Source organism: Eulemur rufifrons, chromosome 5 (genome assembly GCF_041146395.1).
Source record: "Eulemur rufifrons isolate Redbay chromosome 5, OSU_ERuf_1, whole genome shotgun sequence".
Classification (NCBI taxonomy): domain Eukaryota; kingdom Metazoa; phylum Chordata; class Mammalia; order Primates; family Lemuridae; genus Eulemur; species Eulemur rufifrons.
In genome coordinates, this window is record NC_090987.1 from 34,207,739 (window position 1) to 34,226,052 (window position 18,314).

The 18,314-nt window shown below is 37.8% G+C and overlaps 1 protein-coding gene across 1 annotated transcript in view; it reads left to right on the forward strand.

The window, feature by feature from the left end:
* The first annotated feature begins 6,598 nt into the window (after positions 1 to 6,598).
* DSC3 (desmocollin 3) overlaps positions 6,599 to 18,314 on the forward strand; it is a 41,892-nt gene continuing 30,176 nt past the window's right edge. The window contains exons 1-4 of the mRNA XM_069467845.1: positions 6,599 to 6,823; positions 16,084 to 16,168; positions 16,639 to 16,838; positions 18,035 to 18,154. Coding sequence (XP_069323946.1) covers positions 6,599 to 6,823; positions 16,084 to 16,168; positions 16,639 to 16,838; positions 18,035 to 18,154 — 630 coding nt within the window. The remainder of the gene's footprint in view (positions 6,824 to 16,083; positions 16,169 to 16,638; positions 16,839 to 18,034; positions 18,155 to 18,314) is intronic.

Here is an 18,314-nt window from a genome sequence, read left to right on the forward strand (position 1 = left end):
TATTTTTGGAGCAAGTCTCTTCATTTTACTAATACTATGTTGTTGCCATAACTGGTCTCTTTCATTTTGCCTCAACAATGGCCAAATACAAAACTTTATTGTGAATTAAAAAATTTCCCTGATTTGTTCAAAATTTTTAAAAAAGTCAAGAGAAAGAACAGGCTAGAGGTGTTTGGATGATCTTGGGAGAAAAACATGGCCTATTCCTGGCCTAATTTCCATAATACAATGCTTTTTTCTTCTGTGAATAGATGAGTTTGGAAAACAGTCACTGGGAAAGGCTGGCAGAGCAAAGCTTAGACCACCTTATTCTAAGAATAATCTGTATGTTATGATAAGGGAATATGGTAGGAAATAAGATGTTCTTTATTTTACATTATGTTCCATGAACAGGTCTGTGCTTATCACTTTCCATTGTCTCTCTGGAGCGAGAAAGTCCAACTCTCGGTGTGCCAAATGAGAAAGGAGGAGTTGAGACTGGCTAACATTGGTGTCAATTATCTTGGGAATATCACAGAAAGCCAGGTCACCATAAAGGAGAAGAGATGTCGAGGTCATGCTCTTCCATTTGCAACTTCTTTTTCTCCACCCACCCTAGGATGCAAGGAGTGGGAACAGGCTGAGTTCTCCAAGCTCTGCGTAGACCTTTGGGAGACGACAGCACTCAAGGTCACATAACTAATTATTAGAAAGTTGAGAAACTGTCCATACACCATCTGATCACTACTCAGTATTGTCTTCAGTAAGAAATAAAGAAGTTCTTCTGGCTGGTGTCTTTCTTTACGTTTAGAATCATTTATTCTGAGGCTTATAAAATTATTTATTATAATACTTAGGGGACCTGGCAGGGAGATTTGGGTCAGAGAGTCTTATTTTAAAAGGGAAGTATTATAGTAGTCCAGTACTTTCCTTGACCACCATCTAAACAGAATTTGGAAACTAGGAGAAGCAACCAATCCTATTGAACACGTCAAGGGCACTGCAATTTTACTAGGAAGGAGCAAGAAAATAGCTTTTCTGGTACATGCCCATATGCCTACTGGGAATATTACTAGCTCCTCAGTTTTGTTTTGTTTTTTTTAAGTGTTCAGGCAGGACTTCTGCATTAGAATTGTTTATAGAAATGGGGATCTGGTATAACCCTACAAAGATATGTACAAGTTAACACTAGGGCTTATCAGTTAGGGAGGAGTGTAGCTTATTTTAACACTGAAAGACTAATGTGGGTATGATGGTTGAAAACCATGCAAGAAAAGAACTGGTTATTCATTGTGGCATTGAGCCGGCTCAGGGAACACTAAATAGCTAATTGGTGGAAAGCTACTCCCTCATCTAGTCACAGAAGGGTTTGGGAAACTGGGCAGGCAGAAAAGACAAATGAAGATTAATAAATCTTGGGGTAAATAAAATTAATGCATAATTATTAATAAGTAAAATAGCAAATGAATGAATGTTGAATTAATGATGTTCTGCTCACAGGGAGCTGGTGGGAAGAGCTGCTTCTCTACCCCTGAGCTACTGAGCTAGTTGACAGGCATCTGAGCTGAGGGATATGCCACTTCCCCAGGCTGAAGTTGAGGCATGAGCATCCTGAATTTCTGGGAAAAGAGAAGGGTGGTGGAGCAGTGAATCAGGGAGTGATGACGGGATAAATGACACATGAGATGTGGAAGTCAGCCCACTCACACCTGTAACTTTCATGCCTGAGCAATGCTCTTTGAACAGACAGACGCACACAATGAGCTCCAGGAGACATGTGAACTTGCAGGAGGGACTACAGCCTCACCCAGTGGGAAGAGATTTTTCACTCTGAAGGAAACCCAAGTGAAAAATTATCGGAGGATCCTGAGATGAGGGGAACAAAAAATTCACCCTATATCAGGGCTTGTGTTCGGTTACTATAAGAAGTTATCACTCACACAATGGGGCTTTGTTTTCTAGGTGGAAATTACCATTCCTTCCAGCTCAGTAAGAAGTCACTGGGAGACTGCTCCTCCCTCCTTGAAAGGACTGTTTGCAGAAGAGGATATTTGTAAGGGAGTCTGAAGAATTTAGTGGAGGAAGAGTAACCTCATTGTAACAGTTCTTGACTCATTCATTATTAATAAGGAGGAGCTGAAAGGGAACCTTTCTGAGCTTGGCACACCCTATCTGGATTGAACTCTTGTCATGGTGGTTACTTACACCAGGTTAATTCTGAATTTGAGAAAGGTACAAATGTCAGACTTTTGAATGGTTGTTGCGAAGGTTGTGAAAGGCCACACCTCCGTGGATGGGAGTGAGTTTTTTCCTAATGGATAATCTCACTGTCAATCATTCTGGGGAGAAATGAATCCTAGAATGAGAAGTGAGGACCGGAAAGGACCCAACACAGAATATCGGGGAGGGGAAACCTCTGTTTTAGGAGGCCAGAGATCATTTTGGTCTAGACTTGAGGTTCTCATTGCTGCCTGGGGTAGCATTTCCATGGGAGTGGAATTAGCGCTGGGCAGTGGGTGCTTGCCAGGAAGATAAAAGAGGAAGCAGACAGGGATTCCGGGATGGCTTCTGTACTGAGCAGCAATACGATATTTACTGATTCCTCTTGATTTAAACTTTCACCCCTTGGCAGGATTCATTTCTGTGCCACAAGAAGAATTACTTAAACCAATCTTTTACTTGGTTTTAATTTAAGCTTCTTTTCATAAATTTCTCTGTTTTTGCTAGCAGATTTGTTTCAAACATTACACAGTTGTCCTGGCAGTATTTTACAGGAGTGTTTGAGGAGCTCCACACTTGCCATGTCACCGTCCATGTAAGCCACTGAGATGAGTGGGTGTGTGAGACCAGCACCTGTTGATGCTGAGTTGTGCAAGGCAGCCTGGCTCAGTGGAACAAGGGGCAGCTCCCACTAAGACCAGTTACCCTTTCCACGGCCAGAGATTCCTCCTAGGTATCTTAGGAGAAGACCTCCAAGGAGCTCTTCTTCATTATCCTAAGCTTGCTTTTTGCTGAAAATGTTATTATATAATTCACCTGAATTCTTGAAGTTTTGTTCTTTTGTCTAAAACGACTTCCCATTTTTGATCCTTTGTTTTTGCTGTTCTTCCCCTTCAAGCTGGAACATAACAAGGGAAAATAATAACTGGCTTTCCCATTTTGGTTCATTATCCTTTTAGCAATGACTTCCAGCTGACTTTGCAGTTCGATAAGGTATTAAATAAAGACTTTTTAGAAAAGCTCTTTATCCTTTATAATGTCTCATGATGATTTAAAATAGATTTTATTATAGAAGGCATCCAGTTCCAGCTCTATTCAAATTGAAGCTCATATTTTAAATATATCTTACGTATCTTCAACAAATTTACTTTAAATTATAATATGCATAGGAAAAATATAAGCAATTTATCACCAAGTCATATTTATGTAGTAATTATAATTTCATGTAAAGATCCTCTTTTAAATTAAAAATGCATTGCCTTTTATTAGGACTTAGACTCATAGACTCATGGTGGACAAGCAAATGTTATAACAAAACCGCAGATTCCAAAATTATTGCTAATACTACATGCAGTTATTATTAATATTCATATTGTACCTAGATTTTGCAATGCAAATTAGAAATATCCCCGATTTGCTTTCTTATAGTATTTCTGGAATAGACTATTACAACTTATTTTTGTAGAGGCTAAAAATGGAAGCTCAGAGAAATTGTCATATAATCAGTAGGCTTACCAATATCCTTCATTGCACAGCACAACCCAAACAACCAGAGCATATCGACTTTATAGTTTTTTAGTCATTTGGAGGTCAGTATAAGGTTGGACTCTAGTAAATCTGAAGATAAAGTTGAAATCATATAAAAACTAAGAATACTTAAAGAAAAACACTACAAAGACTTTTACTCCCTAAGTATCAGGGAAAGCTATGTTAACGCATAAGCGGGTACATTAATAATATACAAACTCACCAAAAGTGACAATTTCGTAACATTAGTTAGTAACCCGTTTTACACTGAATGGATGGTTCTCTATTTCTTACAGAACAAAATTCAGCCTGTCATCATGGTTTGCCATGACCCATCTTTCTAATCTAATTCCCAGCCACAGGAGTTTTTCCGTCCAGCCATTCTGAGCCAACCTCTTTCTGCTTCCTTAATGTGGGAAGCTCTCACAAGTCTCTCTAGAGCTTCTCATGTTCTGTTGCTGTTGCATATTCCCCAGAACATTCTCCCACCCTTCCCTTTTCTCTGTTTTTTTCTCAAACATCTTTGCTTCTTTAAAGCCTTCTTCAGCTGAGTTACATTCTCTACTCTAAAATTTCTTAACACCTCTCCCCTTTACTCTAATTCTTCAACCCTTTACTGTTGACTGTGAATTTGAAATGAGGGAGGGAGATTGGTGTTAGCATTTCTTTTCCTCATCAAAGTTTCAGGAAAGCACCTTCTATTTGTGTTTGTAAACGCTGGCTGGGGCTGGAAGAGACTGTGAGAAGCTTTCCCTGAGGCCCTGGTTGCAGTGAAGGTTTGGAGGATGGGAGGTGAAAACCCTGGAGTGGAGTTTGGAGAACTTTCTCTGAGAATGGAAGGGCTCTTCTATACAGAGACCTCCAGTAAAGAGTGCCTTGGGTGCTTCAGAGATTTGCATTGGGAAATTCAAGGTACAGTGCCTGAGTCCTGAGAGCTAAGCTTCACGAGTTTCAGGGAAGCCCAGCCTTTAGGGAACACATGGCTTAGTCTATTAGAGGTGACCACAATGGGATGAATGAAGGCCATAACACTCTCTCCTGTTTAAACTGGACTGTCTGGAATTCCTGACATCAAAACTTTTGAATGGACTTTGAGGAGCAGCAACAAATATCTGAGAGGGATTTCCTCCTGAATCCATGGGGGCTTAGAGGACATAAAATTTCAGTTTAGAGCGAAATAAGGGAATATGGGCTCCCTAGCGTTATAAACTATATCCCTATTAAAAATCTATCATAATGTGCTAGAATGATTGCCTTTCTTTCCTCCTAGACTTTGAATTGTTTTGGGCAAGAACTGGGTTTTGTCCTTTTCCTTTGCTCCATCCCCTTGTACAATGCTTAGTTGACTTTGGGCCCTGATAAATGTTTGTTGAATGATAATGAATTTATAAGCCTCATTTCAGAGTAGAAGGTTTTTCATGATAGATATTCCTTTGGATGCAACCTGAAAAATTTCATTTTAGTATAATTACCATGTAAGTACTAAGCCAATATCTCATAACAAATTCTTTCTTAGAAGGCTTATATAACTCCAGAAAATTGGCAATAAGTAAAGCTCTGCGTGTAATCATACATACTTTGGGTGTGTAAAAATGGTCAGATCAGAATTTTTTACTTGGTTTTAATTTCCGTCATACCAAATGCCAGTTTATTCATGCCACTTGGGAATAATTTTCCTCCCGTCGTTTATTTTATCATGTTTGTCAAATTTGGAGAGAATACAAGACGTGTATTTTGTTTTAACCTGGAGCTATCGCCCAGAATTTGTTCCGAAGTTGAAGGGCGGATCCGCTGATCCAATGACAAGGGTGTTCTTGGCACCCAGGAGGGCCCGTGTTGGGGCAGGGATCCCTGCAGGCAGATTGGGCTCTGCAGTGGGTATGCGCCGCTCAGCGCCGGCGACGGGGACGCCCCAGAGACGATCTGGGCGGCGAGGGCTGCGTTGCGGGCCGGGCAGGGAGGCAGCGCCGCGGGGCGTGCGAGGGGCGTGGGACAGGCGGCAGAGGGTGGGCCTGGGACCGCTTTCCCGAGAGCGAGCGCCCCGGAGGCCGCTGGGGATCGGAGGGGCAGGCTCGGGCAGCTCCCCAGCGGTGATAAAACTTGAGAAATAACAAGGAGGGGCCTCTCGGCGTCTCCTGGGTCCAATCCCGTCTCGGGAGCGAAGACGCTCCCGGGCAGGCAAGCCTGAGAGAGGCCAAAGCGACTTAAAGACAAGCAGCAGCGAGAGAAGCTCCTCCTGCGCCTCTAATCTGCGCGGTTCTCTCTCCGCATCCCCAGGCTCTCCTTCCCTGCCCCGCGCCCCGATGGCCGCCGCCGGGCCCCGGAGCTCCCTGCGCGGAGCCCTCTGCAGGGAGCTGCTGCTGACCCTCTTGGTGAGCCACCGGCGCCCCTCTCAGACGGATCTGGGATGGGGAAAAGGGGCGCTGATCCGCCCAGGTCGCTGTAGGATGGGGTAGAGGACGTAGCGGGCTGAAAGGTGACATCTGCAGCTCAGCTTAATCCTGCGCAGCAGGTTCGAGTCCCAAATTCGAGCCTGGAGGGTGAGGAAACAAAAGACGTCTTTGAAAGACGATTCGGGATTCAGCGTTTTGTTCTGGGACGCGAAAAACCGCGTTCGATTGTTTGAATTGAGTCGCGCCCGGGCTTCGCTGCGCCCCGGTGGGCGTCGTCCGTCGGGGGTGGGCAGGGTTGGGATTCCTGCGCCCCCCTGGCTGCGGGGCTGGGCTGGTGGCGGTGATTGGGGGCGCCTTCGGGTGGGGAAGGAGGAAGACTGTGCTTGTTGGTCAGTTATTTAGGATCCCTGAGCAAGAGAAACAACAGACAGAGATGGGGTTCAAGGGGCTGCCTCCGCCCGGGTCCCAGTCGATCTCGGATGGGTTCGTTAGCGAGTGGAGCGGTCGGGGCCGCGCGCCTGGGTCCCAGCCTGGGGTTGCCCGTGAGAAGCGAGTTTCGCGGCTTTATCTCCCCTAAAGGTTATTTTCAGGAGCTTGGCCAAGCCGTCCACCCCCGCCAGCCACCCGGTCGGGGGCGGGCTGTGCCTGGGGCGCGAAGGAGTGGGAAGGCTGGTTCAGGGGTGGCTTGGTGTCCTGCTGTGCTGGTGGGTGGTGAGGCAGGGTGGGGTAGGGGAGAGGGTCGGGATGCTGTGGGTGGCAGGGTCGGGGTGGGGTGAGGGGCTGGATTTCTATTGGGTATGGCTCGAGGGAGGAGTGCGCGGGCCCAGAGCCCCGCCGGGGGTCTCCAGTGCCCGGAAACCTGCCCGGTAGATCCGTCTGGAGAGGAAGTTAGGGAAATTCTTGGAGAACCTGGGAGACTTCTAGAAAAAAACCGGGAACTCTGAAGGCGCGGTTAAGCACGAAGCAGACTCGACCAGGGTCTCACTCAGGACAAGTAAAAAGAAGCCACCGACTCGCGACTTCCCGGCATCCACGGATTGGCCTGGGGTCCTGTGGGCCCCCTAGAGAGGTCTGTGTCCGCCTTGGGGGTGGGTCAACTCTGTCTACAGGGATCTTCCGGCTTCCTGGCCAGGGCGAGTGTCTCCAAGCTTTGTCCTCTCTTTGAATCAGAGAGTCAAGAATACGGGGTTGGAAAAACAAAACAACAACAACAAAAAAAATATGGAGTTGGTAGTTACGATCTACGAGGCATTTATAGACAAGGAATTGTACAAATAAGCGCATCCATCTGCCCTGGAACTGCTTCAACAAAATACCTGAGCTGATGAAATGACTCCATAAGTTGGGACTGCTCACAAACGTGTTCTTTTGTGATATATTTGAAAGCATTTCTAGCTTTTCTACGGGTAAAAAAAAAATGAATTTGGTGTTTTGTGAGATAAGGGAACGGGAAGAAGTAATTGCTGTGAGATTTCCCTTACCCGCCCGAGGGGAGGGCGTGGAAGACGAGGAGGCGCGGGTTGGGGGTGTCGGGGTGTCGGGGTGTGGCAAGGCAAGAAGGTGCCAGTAAATCTAAAGCGAGAAAGCTTCAGCTCTCATCTATGACATACTCATTTAGGATTCTTTTTAAAAAGAATTTTATAAAGTTTAGATTAAATGGTATATCTGGAAACGTAAATGCTGGAGAGTGTAATAGAATGACAATTTCTTTCCTCTGCAATTGTCATTTTATAAACATTTCCAGTTTCCGTCCAGATGTGCACATGAAGACTAGTGACTATCTCGTGTCTGTATTTCTTTCCTTTTGACTCATATGACTCTCAACTTTTCAGTATAATATTAATGATGTTGCACTTCAGAAACACTTTTTATTTGATAGACTTTAATGGATCCCTTAAAAACATTGCTTGTTCTAAGGAGAGGGCTTTTCAAAACAATTCCTTAACACAAATCTGAGACGTGGAATATGTTAGCCTTCCCACTGAGCTGTTCCTTAGGTTAAGGAATCTTCCCAATTTGCACTTTTCTCTTCCTGAATCTCTTTCCCACCCCTGTCCCCAACCACACTCTACACTGCAGATACAGTTTCCAGTAACCACCTGCACAGAGAAAAGAAAAGAGTAGGGGAAACAAGAAGAGAAGCATACGAGACCATCTCCCTATTGTTTTAAGTTTTTTGAATATCTCTGAAAGTGTTTTGTGCTCCTAATGTAACAAAAATTGTTAGGGCTGGTGAAATGTAATTTGCATTAGTGAGTGGTCTTCTGCCTGTTAGAAAGAATGAGATCCTTTTTAATATGTGTTAATACTGTTCTTATCAAATCCACCTCAGGAATTATATCTTTTTTTGTGTGTTTTAAATGATGTGTACTTGGGCACAGCTAACCCATCATTTTGTTAAAAGGGCTCTTCTTGCAAAGGAACTAACATTTGGAATAACTCCCCTCAAATCTGTACTTTTCTTCCTTGGAGTATATGAAGTCTACCTGCAGCCTCTGTTTATAAATCGACATACTATCTTTTCTGATTTTATAGAATTAATTAATGAGAATAATGTGATTCCCTACCAGAAGTACTTTTTTTCTCTTGATAACATTAGATATATTCATGTTTTTAAAGTAAAAGGGAGTATAGTGATTTCTATTGACTTTTACATTTGCTTAAAAAGATTAAGGCAAATGAAGTAAATGAGAACTAGTTTATTTTAGAACTACAAATTTAAGGAAATCAAAGTTTTAATGTATGCATATTTAAACTAATGCCTGATCAGCTACCTTTTTAAAAGGAAATTGTTGATGTTCATATTGCGATACAGCTAGATCCTTAAGCAACTTCTGAATAAGTAAATAAATGTAAGCCCTTGCACATTTTTTGGTCCTGTTGTAATGCCCATGGCAGTTCTGTTCCATATATGGCATCCGTACTGACCTGTGATTAATCATACTTTCTATCTAATTAGAATTCCCATCTCACAATGTCTTTGGGTAGAAAGGAAATTTATTAGAATCATCTAACTGTTGAGGATACAGAGAGGTAAATCTTGCAATTTACCTTTGGAGTTGTATTCCAGACACTCCATAAATCTCCGTTCTTTAGCTTCTTTTTCCTCTATTGAAGAAGGGTGCTATTTTAGGAAACCCATTTTTGTGTATTCACTATAAAATCAAACAACAACATAAAAGTAAAACGATTGCAGATAACCCCTTAATTTTCACTCTCTCTGTTCTCTCAGGATTTAATGATTTTTCTGATAAGCTTTATATCATATAATTAATAAAATTTGCATACTGCTGTAAAATACAGCAAAGCAATTTATTTTTTACCAGGGTGCAGCAGGCAATCATTTTTAAAAACTTAATTTGTTACATTTTACTTTAAGTGTGGCTACTCTTCTATATAGAAGTTATTTTGAAAATACTTTTAAAGGTTATTAGCTCATGATCGTTAATATAATAATGCCTTTACATTTTTTACTTGATTTTATTTTCAGTAATACTCCAACCCTCACAAAAATATTGTACCAAATTATAGTTTCAAGAACTATATCATAACTGAAATCTATGTATGAACATTACTTCTTTCAAAAATTATATTAATGAATTCATTGTTCATTCTTTCCAATGATACCTTATACAACAATAAAAATGAATGAACTATTGTTGTATACTGAGTATACAGGATATACAGTATATACATACACAGCTGAGGCAGTAGTATGGATGCATTTCACAAACATAATATTGAGCAAAGAGAGCAAATTGCATGCAATTAGCGTATGACTACATATATTTCAAAGGCAAAAAGTGGTAAAATAAAACCGCCTTCTTTAGGGATATATACACATGGGATAAAAATAAGCAGAGGCAAGGAAAGAAATGGTTAACATAAAAATCATCCATTATTGGTTACCTGAATTTTGGGAGTTGAAGGAGGGAGGGAAATGCAATTGGGTAAAAGGGACTTTGATATATGGGGACTTTGAAAATATTAGTATTGTTTTATTTCCTAACTTTGAAGGTTAAGTACCCTAATGTTCATTTTATTATTTATTAACATATGCATATATATTATATTTAATCTTGTGTATTATATTTTACAAAGAACATTTAAAAAGAAAGAATAAAGCAATAGGATCAACAAAACCAAAAGCTCTTCTTTGAAAGTATAGACAAACCCAGCTATGATTGAGCAAGTAAAAAGCAGAGAAGGCATGGATAAAGCAATATAAAGAATAAAAAGGAGGCACGGTTATGGGGAAGACAGATGTTAAAAAAGTAATATTAGTAGTAGTTAATGCCAGTTAATTTGAAAATGCAAAACAGGCAATTTCCTACAAAGTACAAATTACTGACATTGACTCGAGGAGGTAGACAACATCTAAATAGATTTATAACCATTAAAGAAATACAGCTGAAACCAGATGTCTGCACACACACACACACACACACACTCCTTTACATCCTCCAGTCTCAGACTCATGATAGGTGAGTTCTTTCAAAATTATATGGAACAGACAATCTCTACCTTATATAAATTGTTTCAAAGAACAGAAAAAAATGGAACTCTTCTTAACTCATGAGGATCGTATGAAGTTGGAAAATAGTAGCCTGATCTCACTTATGGACATATACAAAATACTGAAATAAATTGCAGCAAACCAAACCAATAATGTATTTAAAAAATCATGATATCCATGTATGGTTTATCCCAGGAAAGATGATTTGACATTAGAAAATCTATTGTGCTTTAATATAGTACTATATTAATAGAGAAAAACTGTGGTCGTTTCAAAATAAGTGGAAAAATTTTATTTATTGTTTTTAAAAATAAATCTTAGTAAGGCCAGGTGTGGTGGCTCATGCCTGTAATCCCAGCACTTTGGGAGGCCAAGGTGGGAGGAGAGCTTGAGGCCAGGAATTTGAGGACAGCCTGAGCAACATAGCAAGACCCCATCTCTACCAAAAAATAGAAAAATTGGTGGGGTGTGGTAGCCAGCGCCTGTAGTCCCAGCTACTCCAGAGGCTGAGGCAGGAGCATTGTTTGAGCCCAAGAGTTTGAGGTTGCAGTAAGCTATGGTGATGCCACTGCACTCTAGCTGGGCAACAGCATGAGACCCTGTCTCCAACAAACAAACCAACCTCAGCAAACTAGGAATATAGGGAATGAAATTTCTTAACATAATGAAGCATATCTAACAAAAATGAATGAATGAATGTAATAAAGAAAAGAAGAAAAAGACTCAATGAATGGTGAAATGGTAAAAGCATTCTCTTTAAAGTTAGAAACACATCCACAATGGTCACTATAGTTGTTTCTATTCAACGTTCTACTGGAGGTCCTAACAGGCACATACGATAAAAGATATAATAGCAATAATGAAAGAGATGTAGGAGTAAAAGGAAAAAAATCTAATCATCATTTTGCCAGCCATAGGATTAGCTATGCGGAAGATTCAACACTATCTGTTGATAAACTACTAGAACTAATAAAAGTCAGCAAGTTTCCTGGATAGCCGCTCAATATTTTTAAATGATTTCTATATACCATCAGCAAACAATTAGAAAATATAAGTTAAGAGGAATCCCATTCACTATAGCAATCATCATTAATGTATTTAATATCTAAAATAAATCTAACAAAAAATGTGAAAGTGTGTTTGCAAAAATTATGAAGCCTTATTGAAAGGCAAAAATAATTCATAAGTAGAGAATCAATCACATTCATGGCTGAAAATCTCAATAGCCTGAATGCCAAATTCTTCTTAAATTAATATATAAATTAAATGGAATTTCATCAAAAATTTTAGAAGGATTTTGTTTCTTTAATTTAGCTGATCATAAAAGTTTTTTGAGATTTGAAGGCTAAATAGAGCAGATACTACTTGAAAGAGAGATGATAGGGATTAGGGTCACCATAACAAACACCAAGATTTATTATAAAGATATCTTAATTAAAACTATATAGTATTGATGTAGAGATGAACACATATATACTGATGAAATAGTGCAGATAGCTCAGAAACAGATTTCATATTTGTGGAGCCATGTGGCATTATTGGTAGAGAAAGGAAGAGCCATTGGGTTGGCTCTGTATCAACTGGGTGTTGATGTGGCAAAAGATAAAATTATATAGCTAAAGTGAATCACGCACAAATACATTCCAGATGGGTAAAAGATTTAAAAGTTAAGAGATAACTTTGCAATAATTAGAAGAAAATATTGGATAATACGTTTATGATAAGATAGGGAAGGAGTTCTTAACAATTAATAACACAAAAACACAAGCCAGCACAAATGATTAATAAAATTGACTACATTAAAAATACCAAAGGAAATGATTAATAAATTTGACTACTTTAAAATTGAAGCATTCTGTTTATCAAATAATTTTATTAATACAAAAAGTGTGAAAAAGCAAACCACATAAACCTACAAGTAAAAAACTTAAAAAAGATAAACTTAATACAAAAACGATTAAAGGAAAAGAATAGACAATCTACAGAAGATGAATGGCAAATAGACACAAGAAAAGATGCTCAGCCTCACTAGAAATTAAGAAAATGCAAATTAAAACAGCAACCATTAGTTTGGAAAAAAACTTTAAAGTCATAAAATTGATTAGAGGAGAGGATATGAGAAATAGGTTTGATACCCTAGGGATATTAATATAAATTAATAATAGTACTTTGGAGAGCAACTTGGCAATAGCTAATGAAATTGAAGATGTTCGTAGATGGCATGGCAATTTCTATTTCAGGTATATATCTTAATATCTTGCACCTGCAGATCTGTTCACTGCTGTATCATTTGTAATAGAAAAAATGGAAAACAATCTAAATGACCATCAATAGGGGAATGATTTAAAAAAACTATGGGTGTATTCATGGAAAAATCTCACACATGGTTGAGAGAAAGAAGCAAATTGCAAAAGGATACCTATAGACACATACTACCCAATACCAATCTATATTTTATAGGAAGATGCATGCACTGTATACTAAAAGTATAAAATCCTATAGAGGAAGTATTAACACCTACTTCAGAAGAAACTATTCCCTGGAGAAGAGATGGAAATAGAATAGAGCATAGGACTCTAGCCACATCTGTAAGTTTTAACTAAAAAATGAAATAAACATGGAAAAATGTTAGTTTTTTAAAAGATCTGGCTGGGTACTGAGCATTTATTATATTATGTTCTATTTGATTTAAATGTTTCACAGTTAACTTAAAATATTTTAAAAAGAAAGGTGATTAAAATATACCAAACATGGCTTTCCTTTGGGATTCACACATACCAACCCTACAGAGTTAAAATATATTTGGACCAATGCATACGTTGTTGAAGAAAACCATTTCTCACCCCAGTGTGACAACTGTATACATAAGGACAACATTAAATTGAGCATATATAATATAGTTTATTTTTTTTAAAGGGCCAACATATTATGACTTTATCGTCTCAGTTTGTAATCTGGTTATGATTTTCTAAAAATAACTTTTTGGCTTATTACGTTTAAATGAAACAACACTATTACATGTTAACCCTATTTATCCGTATTTTCTTTACTTCAAACAAGAGTGAGGTAGATCTTTGAGAAGTGCAGTAACCTTTAGAGCACATATTAGAAGAATTTTGGTTATGTATATATTCACATGTGCACATATTAATATTTACAGTTATGTTACCACGAGTTAAAATCTTTTGACCTTGTGTAGAAATCTGTTTTATATTTGATTATATCAGAAATTAAATACTTCTTTGTGCTTATTATACCATTTTATTTTGCTGAAATTATTTATGTTGAATTTACACATTTGAGAGAGTTGATCACTGCCAATCTGTAGAGGTGAATGTGGAAACAATCTTTTTTTTTTTTTTTTTTTTTAATCAATGACAATGTCTCCTTTTTGCTTTTAACAACTTTATTGAGATATAATTTGCATTCCAGAAAATTGTCCTTTGTTAAATATATAATTCAATGAATTTTAGCAGATTTACAAATTTGTACTCATCACCACAATTTAATTTTAGAACTTACCTGTCACCTTAAAAAGAAGCCTCATGCACATTTACAACCACTTCCCATTTCTACCCTCAGCCGCAGGCAACCACTAACTTACTCTATCTATATATATTTGCCTGTTTGGGACATTTTATAAAAATGAAATCATAAAATATGTGCTCTTTTGTGTCTGGTTTCTTTTACTGGGAATAGCACTTTTTAAGTTTATTCATATTGTAGCATGTATCAATCCTTAACAAAGTACTTTTTAGAGCTAAATGACATTCTGTTGTATGGCTATACCATGTTTTGTTGATCAGTTCACCAGTTGATAGACATGAGAGTTGTTTCCACTTTTTGGCTATTGTGAATAATGCTTTGTACTATGAATATTTTAGATTTGCATTTCCGTTATGCCTAATGGTGTTGGGCATCTTTTCATCTCATTATTGACCATTTTCATATCTTTTTTTTGATAATGTCTGTTCAAATCCTTTGCCCATTTTTTTGGTGTTGTCTTTTTTTTTGAGTTGTAAGAGTTATTTATATATTTCAGATATAAGTCCTTTATTGTTATATGATTTGAAAATATTTTCTCCCATTCTTTGTGCTGTATTTTCCCTTTCTTCATGGTATCTTTTGAAGAGCAAGAGTTTTTAATTTTGGTTAAGTCCTACTTATTAATTTTTCTTTATCATTATGTTTTTGGTGTCATATATAAGATATCATTGCCTAACCCAAGATAGTGAAGATTTACTCTTAAAGTTTTTCTATACATAGTTTTAGTTCTTACATTTATGTTTGTGGTCAGTTTTGAGTCAATTTTTGTGTATGATGTGAGTTAGGGGTCCAAATTCACTTTTTTACATGATGATATCTAGTTGTCCCAGCACCATTTGTTGAAAAGACTGTTTATTTCCCTTGAACTTTCTGGAAGCTAACCATGAACGTAAAGGTCTATTTCTGGGATTTTAGTTATATTCCATTTATTTATACATTTATCCTTATGCCAGTACTGCTTTGAGTATTGTAGCTTTGTAGTAAGGTTTGAAATTGGGAAATATACGTCCAACTTTTTTTTCTTTTTCAAGTTCCTTGTATTTGCATGAAGATTAATTTTCAATTTCTTTAAAAAAGTTAGCTGGGATCTTGATAGATATTATATTAAATTTGTAGATGAATTTGGGGACTATATATTCTGATCTATGAAGATGGGATATCTCTTCATTTACCTGGGTCTTTTAAATTTCTTTCAGCAATGTTTTATGATTTGATTTTCAGTGTACAATCTTGTTCTTTGGCTATATTTATTCTGAAGTATTTTATTCTTCTTGATACTATTGCAAATGCAATTGTTTGCTTAATTTTTTTTTCAGATTTTTCATTGCTAGTGTACAGGAATGTGATTAAGTTTTGCACATTTACCTTACATCCTGTAGCCTTGCAGAACTCATTTATGCATTTTGATAAATTTTTCAGTGGATTCCTTAGGATTTTCTATGTACAAGTTTATGTAATCTGTGAATAGAGACAATTTTACTTTTTTCTTTCCAATCTGGGTGACTTTGATTTTATTTTCTTGTGTAATTGCTCTGGCTAGATGCTCCAATACAATGTTGAATAGAAGTGGTAACAGACATCATTGTCTTCTTCCTGATGTTAGAGGAAAGCATTCTGCTTTTCTGTGCTGAGTGGGAAGTTGGTTGTAAGTTTTTCGTAGGTACCCTTTATGTACGCTGAGCAAGTTCGCTTCTATTCATAATTTGTCGAGGGTTTATTGTAAATTGGTGTTGGACTTTGTCAATTGCTTGTTTTGCATCTATTGAGATGATTACATTTTTTTTTAATTTCAGCATGTTATGGGGGTACAAAAGTTTAGGTTATATATATTGCCCTTCCCCCCCATCACATGGTTTTTGATCTTTATTCTATATTGTATTAATGTCGACTTTTAAATTCTAGGTCTTCAGTCTTGCTGGTGAAGCTTGCAAAAAGGCGATATTTAGTGTACCTTCTAAACTACAGGTAGACAAAATGGTCGGCAGAGGTGAGAAATTTCAAAACAGACATATTTTTATTACTTGATCGCTCTTTGAGCTCAGGTGTATGACTTTTGGCTGAAGATGTATTTTAAAAGGCTCAAGCTGCATTGTTAAGGAACCTTTTCTGTTTGTTTATTCAGGTGTGTTTGTGGGTGTGTAGCTCAGCTTTCTCATGATTGCAATGTGCCCACCTCTTTAATTAGAAGATCATTTCTATAGGCCTACTAGAAGCATTCAAGGTTTAAAACACTTTATTTAATAGAAATATATAATCAAGAATTATTATTTTTAACTGAAAGAAAATCATAATTTTTTAATAATGTAAAAAGACAGGTTAAGATGTTTGAAAAATGCAAAGTGAGGGTTTATTTCATTCCACTTCATGATTTTGAAGATTGTCTAAGTTATTTTAACACCTGTTTTTTTTTGGTTTGCATGCGTTTCTACCTTATAACTTGAAGATTTTTACTTGCAGTGAATTTGAAAGAGTGTCTCAGATCCGCAGACCTCATGCAGTCAAGTGATCCTGGTTTCAGAGTTCTAGATGACGGGTCAGTGTACACAGCCAGTGCTCTTGTGTTGTCTGATAAGAAAAGATCCTTCACTATACGGCTTTCTGACACAAAGAAACAGACTCAGAAAGAGATTACTGTTCTCCTGGAACATCGGAAGAAGGTATTCAAAGTGCATTGAATATTTTCAGGCATAGTTTTCTTTTCATTAAAATGCTGTCATTAAAAATGCAAAGAAGACCAAAGGATACATATGGTATTTCTGTCCTTCCCTCCTCTCCCCAACCCCCTTTATCCCCCTCCTTTCTCTCTTCCTCTTTTCCTCTCTTTCTGTCTTTCCTAACACTGTGTAAACGTTGGCTTTGGGTTTACTTTGTTAAATCTAAATGATACTTCTCTTGTGAAGGCTTCTTCCACCTCTGAATTCTAACTAATGGCTTTTGTGCACTAGTGTCAGTTTGATTACCCCTCTGTCATAGCGTTCAGAATTTTTTATTAGTGCAAACAATTTATCATGAAGAATGTTGTTATGAAAGTCCTCACAAAATGATGAAAGGGTTAGACTGGATTACACCTAATTTATGTTAACTCTATTAATGATATAGCAAATTTAAACAACTGCTTAGTAATTTTACTAACCATGTTTAATACAATTATTTATTAATTCATTTTCATGAAACAAGTTGTCTCCCTTGTAATATGAAATAAATGGACATCACTAAAAAGTCCAATGGAACTTTTTGCAATGATAGAAATGTCCTAGAATCTGCACTGTCTGATATGGTAGTCCAATGTTAATGGCTACTGAGCACTTGGCGTCTGGCTAGTGCAACTGAAGGATAGAACTTTTCATTTTATTTAATTATAGTAAATTTATATTTAAATATCACATGGCTGGTGGTGGCTAGTGGCTGCCATATTGGACAGTACAGATAGAGCACTAAGGCAGTGAAGGACTTGCATTTTCTTTCTCTGGTTCACCTGAGAGTGTGAGGTTTTAACAGAAAGAACAAGTATGTGCTGTCTAGAGATTATTAGAGAGAGGAAGTGTTCTCCATCTTTATATGGGACAAAGCAAGAAGAGCTAAGAGTACAATGATGATTTTCCTAACCTGAAAATATGGGTGTATTAGAAAGGTAAACAAAAGGAAGTTATCTAATCTAGGAAATGTTTACGATCTGGATATATTCTTTCTTACCTTTCTAATGCAAAAAGACTATTTACTGGGCTAGCTTCAGCATGGAAATTCCCGAGCCTAAACCTCCAGAGAGGCATTAGGTTTAAGGACTGTCTGCTGTTTTACAACAAAGTACACTGTGCTGCTTTTGTTTATTCATTTTTTCTTTCTCTAAATTCAGGTATTGAAGAAAAGACAAACTAAAGAAACTGTTCTCAGGCGTGCCAAGAGGAGATGGGCACCGATTCCTTGCTCAATGCAAGAAAATTCCTTGGGCCCCTTCCCTTTGTTTCTTCAGCAAGTAGGTTTACATTCCTTCTGGTGGAGAGTGCTTTAATTCTAAGAGTCTGTTTTGTTCCAGTTTAATAACTCTTTAAACATTTAAAAATAAACTGATCTGACTGAAGATGTTCATGAGGTATAATAAAAGCGAGTAAAATGAGAAAGAAAATCACTAAAAA